Below are 11,893 nucleotides of genomic sequence, written 5' to 3' on the forward strand. Positions count from 1 at the left end.
CTGAATTCCATAGTTTTTTATATTGTTTTGTTTGCATTATGTTTATTGTTTGATATTATTTTGTTTGCATTCTGTTTATTTTGTTGTATTATTTTGTTTGCATTCTGTTTATTTTGTTGTATTATTTTGTTGGCATTCTGTTTATTTTTTATTTTATTTTGTTTGCATTCTGTTGGTTTTCTATATTGTTTTATCTGCATTCCAAAGTTTTTCATATTCTTTTATCTGCATTCTGTTTAATTTCTTATTGTTTTGTTTGGGCTCTTTTTTATTTTGTTTGCATTCTTTAGTTTTTTATATAACTTTGTTTGCATACTCTCATTTTTCGATAATATTTTGTTTGCGGTTTGTTGAATTGTTTTATATAGGTTTGTTGACATTTTGTTGTTTTTTATATTGTTTTGTTTTTGCTCTTTTGATTTATTTCTATATAGTTTTGTTTGCATTTTGTTGTTTTTCTATAATGTTTTGTTTGTGCTTTGTTGAATTGTTTTATATAGGTTTGTTTTTGTGTGCACTCTTGAATCCTAATGCATATTGTTTTTTTTTTGTGTGTTTGTAGGTCTCCTGTGGAACCTTTCATCTGAAGATGGTCTGAAGCCGGATCTGCTCCGTACGGCTCTGCCTGCTCTCACAGAGAAAGTTATAGAGCCGTTTTCAGCCAATACAGTCGACAACGCCAACACAAGCCTGGCACCAGAGGTTTTCTGCAATGCCACGGCTTGCCTACGGTAACATTAACATCACTCACACACACATTGGCTCTGTTCTGACTGCTGTAAACAAGGCAAACGTCACCAGCGGCTCTTATAATAGCGGCATTGTTGCAGAATCAAACGCTCAGGTTATATTTTCACCAGTAAAGCTGTTCAAATATTTTATCTGGGTCTTGTATTGATGTTGGCGCACCTACAGACCACCTAGAGCTCAGTGGAAACAAAACTGTAAATCACTTGCTGGATTTGGCCAGATCTGAAACTGATTGTCTGGCTTTATGTAACTTTTGGTGTTTTCTTTTGTCTGTTCGTCATGTTCAAACTTATAAACACCCTTTAGGGCGATGTTTGCCAGATCGCCGATGTTGTAAGGGCATGACACGACAAGCAAAACCACTGATTTTGTGTACTGGTCAATTTAGGATTTTTATTTGCCTTATATTAGATCTCTGGAATGAAAAACATCAAAAATATATATTACAATTATTTATTTTTAATTCCGCTATTTTTCCCTTGATTTTGCGGCCTTAGAAATGCATAAAATATTTATATGTTTAAAAGAATGAGAGTTATTCTTAATTTCAGCTTCTCCTATAAACTTAAGATTTATTTTTTATTATATTACCAATGGGTTTATTCATATATTACCTTTTTTATATGACATTTTAATGCTAACAATGTGATTATGATCTTTGGCAGTATTGTTCAGATTTATAGAGTGATAAAAAAAGTCAGTGTTCATTATAAAAAAAATAAACCTACATATAAAATCTTAAATTAAGCTAAATAAATAAACAAAACCTGAATTGTTTTCAGAATGAAAAAACAATAGCAACACTTTACTAAGTGAACCTAAGATTTATATTAATTATATATATATATATATATATATATATATATATATATATATATATATATATATATATATATATATATATATATATATATACATATATATACATATATATATATATATATAATATTATGATGATGATTATTATTTTTATTATATTAGGTTTAATAAATAATTATAATAATAATTATTAGTAGTGTTATTACATTTTATTTATTATGTTAGATAATAATATTAAGTATTATTAATATTATTATTAATAACATTATTATTATCATTAATATTATTATTATATTCATTATATTATATTTATTATATTAGATAAAATATTAATAATAATAATAATAATAATTATTATTATTTCATTTATTATATTCAAATTATTATATTTATATTTAATTACTATATTATATTATATTATATTATTTAATATTATATTATATTATTTTATATTATATTATATTATATTATATTATATTATATTGTATTGTATTGTATTGTATTGTATTGTATTGTATTGTATTGTATTGTATTATATTGTATTATATTATTTATTATTATATTATATTATATTATATTATATTATATTATATTATATTATATTATATTATATTATATTATATTGTATTGTATTGTGTTATACTATTATATTAGTACTTTGCATATTCAAATAAAAATTTTGTAATTTAAGTATGGTAATATATTTATTGGTAATATATTTCTTGCCTTCATTTTATTTAAAGTTTTCTTTGTAATTTTTTTATGTGATGTAGTTAGATATTCCTAAGCATTCAGTTCTCTGTCAAGGTTTAGTTTTTGATGACCTTTGGAATGTCAAAATCAATACAGACAGTGATTGGTCACTTCAAATGTCAATAGTCTGTGTGGAAGTGGGCGGTTCTTAAGCTGTAAGATGCAAATTGACATACAGTAAATTTGCAGTATGTGACAAAATGGTACATTTGAAAATGTAAAACAATTATTATATAGGTGCAGGTCAAAGAGGGTAAGGGGTTTTTAGGGATTTTGATGCTTAAAAAACTCTTTTCCTATACAACTTTTTTTCTAAAGTAAAAGTACTGATAGTCTCATAATTTTGATTATGGTGTCTATGGTATGATATTGTCAACAATATTGATTATGATCAATATGATGATGACGATGATTTTTTTTTTTAATAGAGTTTAATAACTGGCTAATAATTTGCATAGAATTTCATTCATTCATTTTCTTTTCGGCTTAGTCCCTTTTATTAATCCGGGTTCGCCACAGCGGAATGAACCGCCAACTTATCCAGCATATGTTTTACGCAGCAGATGCCCTTCCAGTTGCAACCCAACACTGGGAAACTGGGAAATCTGTACACACTCATTCACACACATACACTATGGCCAATTTAGCCTTTTCAATTCACCTTTAGCGCATGTGTTTGGACTGTGGGGAAAATCTGAGCACCCATAGGAAACTCACACGAACACGGGGAGAACATGCAAACTCCACACACAAATGCAAACTGACCCAGCCAAGGCTCGAACCAGTGACCTTATTGCTGTGGGGCGATTGTGCTACCCACTGCGCCACCATGATTCAGGGGGGCTAATAATTCTCACTTCAACTTCTATATATATGCCTTCAGTGTATATTACATTATTTTTGTAAGTTTGTTTTAGATGTATAGTTCATTTAAAAATTAAGTGAAGTTTTACAAACTAATTTCGAGAGGAGCTTGTGATATGATTGACTGCAGCTGGCCACCCATCTACATTCATTAGATAGCCAATCAGATTAATCCAAACTCACTATAAGTAGCCTAACTAGAACTACTCCCTTATCTTCATTTCTGAAGAAACCCTCCATCCACCCCTTCTCCTCCTTTCCTCCTTTACCACGGGGAGCTCTCGAGAACCACCTGATCTCGTACTCCCCTCACATGCTCTATGGACCTAGCAGGAGCCCTGGGCTCAACTATCTCTGAGCTCAGGGTTCTCTCCCGGGACAGCATGCCAAACCTGCTAACAGTTGTCAAACAATCAAAAAAATAAGTGTGAACTCTTAAAACTTCTCTTATCACTTACTCATTCTTCACTTGTTCCAAACCTCTTTGCCTTTCTTTCTTCTGTTGAACACAAAAGAAGATATTTTGAAGAATGTTAGGAGGAACATTTTTTTCCCCAACATTTTTCAGAATATCTTCTTTTGTGTTCAACAGAGGAATGAAATTCATAAAAGGGGAAGTTTTATTTATATTTAACTTATTTTAGTATTGTTATTATTTTATTTTAGTGTTCATTTTTATTAAATTTTTATTTAATTTATTTTTATTTTATTTTATTTTAGTACTGTTGTTTAATGGATTTTAATTTAATTGATTCTATTGTTTTTCATGAATTATTTTTTATTTATTTATTTATTTATTTTATTTAGTTTTAGTTTAGTTTAGTTACTCAATTGTTTGGCCACAAATAAGTATTAGTTTTATTTATTTATTTATTTTTCATTGATTTATTGATTTATTAGTTTTTTTATTTCTTTTAGTTTATTTTAGTATTGTATTTATTGTATTTTACATAAAATTGTTATTCCAACATTCTTCAGAATATCTTCTTTTGTGTTCAACAGAGGAATGAAATTCATGAAAGGGGATGTTTTATATATTTTTTACTTATTTTAGTATTGTTATTTTTTAATTTTAGTGTTAATTTTTATTACATTTTTATTTAAATTAATTTATTTTAGTTTTGTTTTATTTTAGTATTGTTGTTTAATTGATTTTAATTTAATTGATTTTATTGTTTTTCATGAATTATTTTTTATTTATTTATTTTATTTTAGTTTTAGTTTAGTTTAGTTACTCAATTGTTTGGCCACAAATAAGTATTAGTTTTATTTATTTATTTATTTTTCATTGATTTATTGATTTATTTATTTTTTTATTTGTTTTAGTTTATTTTAGTATTGTATTTATTGTATTTTACATAACATTTTTTCCAACATTCTTCAGAATATCTTCTTTTGTGTTCAACAGAGGAATGAAATTCATAAAAGGGGAAGTTTTATTTATATTTAACTTATTTTAGCATTGTTATTTTTTAATTTTAGTGTTAATTTTTATTACATTTTTATTTAAATTAATTTATTTTAGTTTTGTTTTATTTTAGTATTGTTGTTTAATTGATTTTAATTTAATTGATTTTATTGTTTTTCATGAATTATTTTTTATTTATATATTTTATTTTATTTTAGTTTTAGTTTAGTTTAGTTACTCAATTGTTTTTCCACAAATAAGTATTAGTTTAATTTATTTATTTATTTTTTCATTGATTTATTGATTTATTTTTATTTTTTAATTTGTTTTAGTTTATTTTAGTTTTGTATTTATTGTATTTTACATAACATTTTTTTCCCAACAATCTTCAGAATATCTTCTTTTGTGTTCAACAGAGGATTGAAATTCATAAAAGGGGAAGTTTTCATTTTCGCGTGAACTATGACTAATGTTACTTCAACCAGGTCTCGGTTTATCAAATTAATGTACATTTTAATGTATTTCTGTCATCAGATTGATTGTGTCTTTTTTTGTGAATTCTGGAGTAAAGTCAAACATCAAAAGTGCATCTGTTTCTCCTGTCTGTCGACAGCAACCTGAGCGGATCCAAACTGGCGAACCGACAATCCATGCGCAACTGCAAAGGCCTGATCGACTCGCTCATGCGATACACAGAGAACTGCATCACCGCAGGAATGCCTGATAACCAGGTAAACACTTGTGCATTTATACAGTTCACTGTGCAAAATCTGTCCGTTATGTTTGAAAATAATACAAAATTCACAGGATTTCACTAATAATTTCGTCTTGAACTGTATGTGCCTATCACTGAAAATCTGGAGTCTTTCAGGAATTCTGATTCATTCTGCTGAAAATAAAGAGGAAAATTAATTAGCGTTCAATGCATTGCTCAAAATGATTCATCCTAATGGTTTGAATTACCGTATTGCAAGAAGATATTTTGAAACGCGTTAAAGTGACGGTTCACCTAAAAATATGAAATGTCCCTTTAAAGAGTTCACCCAAAAGTGATAATGAACTTAAGTCACTATTTACTCACCCTTAAGGTGTTTCAAACCATTTGACTTACTTTCTTCTGTTAAACAAAAAAGAAGATAGTTTGAAAAATGTTGTAAACCTGTACCCGTTGACCCTCCACAGTATCTGGTTTTCCTACAATGGTTACACATTTCCAACATTCTTCAAAATATCTTCCGTTGTGTTTGCCTAAAGATGTTTAACTCTTGGCGGTGGATAAATGAAGAGTATATTTTAGTTAATAAAAAAAAGGAATATTCAGTCTTCATTTACTCACCCTTGAGTCGTTTCAAACCTGTTTGAATTGAAAACAACGAAAACAAAAGAAGATAGTTTGAAAAATATTATAAATCTGTAACCATTGACTTCCACATCATCTGTATTTCCTACTATGGAAGTCAATGGTTACAGGTTCCTGACATTCTTCGAATTATCTTCATTTGAGTTCTCATAAAGGTGTTAAACCTTTGAGGGTTGAATAAATGATGAGCATATTTTTGTTTGTCTAAAATATGAATGTTCTGTCATCATTTACTCACCCTCGAGTTGTTTCAAACCTGTTTGACCTACTTTCTTCCGTTGAACACAAAAGAAGATAGTTTGAAAAATGTTGTAAACCTGTAACTGTTGCCCTCCACAGTATCTGCTTTTCCTACTATGGAAGTTAATGGTTACACATTTCCAACATTCTTCAAAATATCTTCCGTTGCGTTTTCCTAAAGATGTTTAACTCTTGATGGTGAATAAATGAAGAGTAAATTTAAATTCATTAAAAAAAGGAATATTCAGTCTTCATTTACTCACCCTAGAGCTGTTTCAAACCTGTTTCTGTTTCTTTCTTCTATGGAACACAACAGAAGATAGTTTGAAAAATGTTATAAACCAGTAACCATTGATTTCCACATTATCTGTACTTCCTACTATGGAAGTCAATGGTTACAGGTTTCTGACATTCTTCAAATTATCCTCCTTTGTGTTCTCATAAAGGTGTTAAACCTTTGAGGGTTGAATAAATGATGAGCATATTTTTGTTTGTCTAAAATATGAATGTTCTGTCATCATTTACTCACCCTCGAGTTGTTTCAAACCTGTTTGACCTACTTTCTTCCGTTGAACACAAAAGAAGATAGTTTGAAAAATGTTATAAACCAGTAACCATTGACTTCCACATTATCTGTACTTCCCACTATGGAAATCAGTGGTTACACATTTCTGACATTCTTCAAAATATCTTCTGTTATGTTTTCCTAAAGATGTTTAACTCTTGATGGGGAATAAATGATGAGTATATTTGTGTTTGTCTAAAAAAATAATGTTCTGTCAGCATTTACTCACCCTCGGGTTGTTTCAAACCTGTTTGACTTTCTTATATTGAACATAAAAGAAGATAGTTTGAAAAATGTTATAAACCAGTAACCATTGACTTCCACATTATCTGTACTTCCCACTATGGAAATCAGTGGTTACACATTTCTGACATTCTTCAAAATATCTTCTGTTGTGTTTTCCTAAAGATGTTTAACTCTTGATGGGGAATAAATGATGAGTATTTTTGTGTTTGTCTAAAAAATGAATGTTCTGTCATCATTTACTCACCCTTGGGTTGTTTCAAACCTGTTTGACTTTCTTCTATTGAACACAAAAGAAGATAGTTTGAAAAATTTTGGAAACGTGTAACCATTGACTTTCACAGTATCTGCTTTTCCTACTATAGAACTCAATGGTTACAGGTTTTCTTTAAAATATCTTCTTCAAGTTCAAAATCAAACCAAAGAGTGCTTCAGGGAAAGTTAATGTGCTTGAGGGACACTTAAGGAAGGGTAAACAGTGAGTACTTTTCATTTTTGGGTGAACTGTCCCTTTAAGGAATGGCTCTTAAAGTGTGTGACTCTTGCATCAGTATTTATTTTCTCTGTAATCATGCAGTTTTAGGATGGCATGGATGTCAAGTCTGGGTGGAGAATGCTGGTGTGGCATAGATGATTTAATAAGTGTGTTTTGTTTTTGGATGATGAAGTTATTCTGCAGTGGTGCCGAAACGTTGAAACTCCCTGAAGGAGAGCGTGTATGAACACAAGGCGTTTTCTCCTGCAGCCAAACTCTATTGTTGTGGCAGGAGAAACAGTGCATTACTCACTCTTAATTGACGAGCAGATTTAATCAAGACCTCGCCAGCGTGTTTCAACATCTATTTTCTGTCTCTGAGGATTTATAAATACTTACTGCATGTCGCTTTTGCTGAACACACACAGTCACGGTCACTTCACACTGTTTCCAGGTCAAATCTGGCTCTATTTAAAACATCTGCAGTGTGGTTTTGTGTAGTCGGCAGCTAGGATTTACTGTAGATTTTAGGTCAACATTTTAATGGGTCATAAGTTTTACTGGATGTATTCTCAGGTGTCTTTAAAATGTGTGTGTGAACAATATTTGAGCTCAGAATACCTCATGGATGGGCGGCACGGTGGCTCAGTGGTTAGCTCTGTCGCCTCACAGCAAGAATGTCGCTGGTTCGAGTCCCGGCTGGGCCAGTTGGCATTTCTGTGTGGAGTTTGCATGTTCTCCCCCTGTGGCGTGGGTTTTCTCCGGGTGCTCCAGTTTCCCTCACAGTCCAAACATTCGTGGTATAGGTGAATTAGATGAACTAAATACTAAACTGGCCGTAGTTTATGTTTGTGAATGAGTGTGTATGGTGTTTCCCAGTGCTGGGTTGCACCTGGAAGAGCATCCGCTGTGTAAAACATATTCTGGTAAAGTTGGCGGTCCATTCTGCTGTGGCGACCCCTGGTAAACAAAGGGACTAAGCCGAAAAGAAAATGAATGAATGAATAGATGAATGAATGAATGAATTTATATATTAATTCATGATATGACCCTCATATTGTGTTCTCTTTTTGCACCCAGTCGTTGGAGAACTGCGTTTGCATTTTGCACAACCTGACCTATCAGCTGGAGACCGAGATGCCGACTCTCTTCAACAAAATAAACGCTCTGGCCAGTCAGTCTCACAACCGCTCCAGTTCCTCTGACGCTGGTCCTATCATCTGCTTCAGGTTACAGAGCCAGAAACTCAAGCAGGTTTGTGGCTTCATATTTTATCATGTGTATACCTAAATATGAATGGTTTTCTTTATTTGTTATTATTTTAAATTATTTTAGCATTATTTTTATGTTTGTATTATTTTTATTTTATTTCAGTGTTTATTTTATTTTTATTTAACTTAGTATTGTTATTATTTTATTTTAGTGTTAATTTTATTACATTTTTATGTAATTTAATTTATTTTAGTATTATTTGATTTTTGTATTATTGTTGTTTAATTTATTTTAATTTAATTGATTTTATTGTTTTTCATCAAATATTTAAAAAAAAATTATTTTATTTTATTTTTAGTTTAGTTTAGTCTCTAAATTGCTTGGCCACAAATAAGTATTAGTTTAATTAATTAATTAATTATTTTGTTTTAGTTTATTTAGTATTGTATTTATTGCATTTTAATTTATTATTATTTAATGTGATTTTATTATTATGTTTGTGTTTAATTTTATTGGAATTAATTTAAATCAATTTAATTTTATATTATTTTATTTTATTTTTGTATTAATTTTATTTTATTTTTGTATTTTTATTTTATTTCAGTGTTAATTTTATTTTACATAAATTTTATTCATATTTAACTTATTTTAGAATTATTGTTATTATTATTATTTCATTTTAGTGTTATTTTATTACATTTATTTTATTTAAATATTATTTTATTTTATATATTGTAGTGTTATTTTATTTAATTTTAGAATTAATTAATTTAGTATTATTGTTATTTAATTTAGTTTAATTACTAATTTTATTTATATTTATTTTTTTGTTCAGTTCAGTTCAGCTCAGCTCAGCTCAGCTCAGCTCAGCTCAGCTCAGTTCAGTTCAGTTTAGTTTAGTTTAGTTTAGTTTAGTTTAGTTTAGTTTAGTTTAGTTTAGTTTAGTTTAGTTTAGTTTAGTTTAGTTTAGTTTAGTTCAGTTCAGTTCAGTTTAGTTAGGTTCTCAATTTGGTTGACCACAAAGAAGATAAAGTATTAGTTTTATTTATTTATTTTTTGTTTTATTTTTATTTTAATATTGTTTTAGTTGTTTTAGTTTATTTTAGTTTTTATTTACCTTTAATTTGGTTTTATTTAATTTAATTTAAATTTTTATTTTATTTCAATTAATTTTGTTTTATTTTATTTTATTGTTTACATAAATCATCTTTTTATTATTTTTATTTTACTTTAGATTTATTTATATATTTTCTTATTGTTATTATTGTTATTATTATTATTATTATTATTATTATTATTATTATTATTATTTTATAAATTTTTATTACATTTTTATTCAATTCTATTTCATTTCAGTATTTTTTTTATTTAATTTATTGTAGGGGTATTTTATTTTAATTTAGCATTGTTTTATTTTAGTATTGTTATTTAATTCAATTTATTCGTTTAATTTAATTATTTATTTTTATTTATTTATTTATTTTATTTTTACTTTAGTTTGGTACTCAATTGGTTGGCCACAAAGAAGACAAATTTCTTTGTTTAGTTTTATTTTATTTAACTTTTTGTATTATTTTATTTGTTTTGGTTTATTTTAGAATTGTTTTTATTTAATTTTAATTTAGTATTATTTTATTTGTTTTTAGAATTTGATTTGATTTGATTTGATTTTATTATTATTTTTATTTTATTTTATTTTAAGGGTTAGCCACAAAGAAGATTTCAGATATTGTTTCATCTTATTGCCAAATTGTGATCATTAAAATCATTGTCCATGACTTGCGTGAGCAGACACCATTGCATCACTATGGATAGTTTTTATGAAGCACTGTCCTTCATGTCTTTGTATGTATTTGTGTTTCAGAGGGGTTTTGACTATCCTGTGATGGAGGATAACAACCCTGAAGGTGTGGGCTGGCTCTTCCACTCTAAAGCGCTGCAGTTTTACCTCAATCTGCTGAGTTCCAGTGAACGGGACGCCACACTGGAGGCCTGTTGTGGAACCCTGCAGAACCTCACAGCCAATGAAGGCATAGTAAGACTGAGTCACTCTGATTTCATTCATTCATTCATTCATTTTTCCTTCAGCTTAGTTCTTGACTTATCAGAGGTTGCCACAGTGGAGTGAACCACCAACTACTCAGGCATGTTTTTTACGCAGCGGATGCCCTTTAATAAATTAGTACCAATAAAAAGTATTAAAAGTATCAGCAAGTGTTAAGTATTAAAAGCAAGGGACAATAGTTCTTTAAAGCAGAGGAAAGTCTAATGTGCATTGGCAGAATGTTCTAGAGTTTAGGACCAGCAACAGCAAACGCTCGATCACCTCGTTGATTAAGGCGTGTTCTAGGCACAGTGAGTAAATTGAGATTATAACATATATGGACAGAGAAAGTCAGTAAGGTACTGAGAAGCAAGATTATTGATGGCTTTGTAAACGAATAATAAAATGTATTAATTAATTCTGTATTTAAAGGGTAACCAGTGAAGTGCAGCAAAAATAGGAGTTACCAGTTCATACTTGCAGGTGGCAATAAGTAGTCTAGCAGCTGCATTTTGTACCAGTTGCAGACGAGAGAGAGAAGACTGAAAAACACCATAATAGAGGGAAATACAGTAATCTAGACTTTTTGTTATGAAGGCATAAATCACTGTTTAAAAATGTCTCTGGGATAAAAATGGTTTGACTTTAGACACTTGTCTGAGGTGGTAAAGGCAGGATTTTACAACAGTACTGATCTGTTTATCAAATTTCAAGTTTTCATCAAACATAACACCAAGATTTCTTGCACACTGGGTAATATGTGGGCCCAAAGATCCCACATTGACAGATTTTCTTTGTGCTTAAATACAATTACTTCAGTTTTATTTTTGTTTAAATTTAATAAAATTGCATGAGAGCCAAAGTTTAGCTTTTAGATTATTTATTATTATTTATTCTCTCGTTTTTCATTGGCTGGACTTTAAAAAAAAAAAAGTGTACTTTGAACGTTAATTGATTTTGTGTATATATATATATATATATATATATATATATATATATATATATATATATATATATATATATATATATATATATATATATATATATATACATATATATATATATACACACACACACAAGTATGCACCTCTTCATAGGTTCATTTATTCATTTATTTTTTTATGCGTTTTATTCAAACATAATCTAATATTTTATAATAT

General features: G+C 28.8%; 3 protein-coding genes across 4 annotated transcripts in view; 2 read left to right on the forward strand and 1 right to left on the reverse strand.

Annotated features, from left to right (window-relative positions):
• The window catches only part of slc12a5a (solute carrier family 12 member 5a), a 2,560,186-nt gene that overhangs the window by 683,214 nt on the left and 1,865,079 nt on the right, over nt 1–11,893 (reverse strand). The window lies entirely within an intron of this gene.
• The window catches only part of anks1ab (ankyrin repeat and sterile alpha motif domain containing 1Ab), a 413,081-nt gene that overhangs the window by 378,093 nt on the left and 23,095 nt on the right, over nt 1–11,893 (forward strand). The gene's annotated exons all lie outside the window — the stretch shown is intronic.
• Nucleotides 1–11,893, forward strand: part of pkp1b (plakophilin 1b) — a 44,401-nt gene that overhangs the window by 22,944 nt on the left and 9,564 nt on the right. The window contains exons 6-9 of the mRNA XM_087258193.1: nt 563–731; nt 5,208–5,325; nt 8,558–8,731; nt 10,554–10,724. Coding sequence (XP_087114319.1) covers nt 563–731; nt 5,208–5,325; nt 8,558–8,731; nt 10,554–10,724 — 632 coding nt within the window. The remainder of the gene's footprint in view (nt 1–562; nt 732–5,207; nt 5,326–8,557; nt 8,732–10,553; nt 10,725–11,893) is intronic.

The sequence above is a fragment of the Danio rerio genome, chromosome 6, assembly GCF_052040795.2.
Source record: "Danio rerio strain M-AB ecotype USA chromosome 6, GRCz13ab, whole genome shotgun sequence".
NCBI classification, from domain to species: domain Eukaryota; kingdom Metazoa; phylum Chordata; class Actinopteri; order Cypriniformes; family Danionidae; genus Danio; species Danio rerio.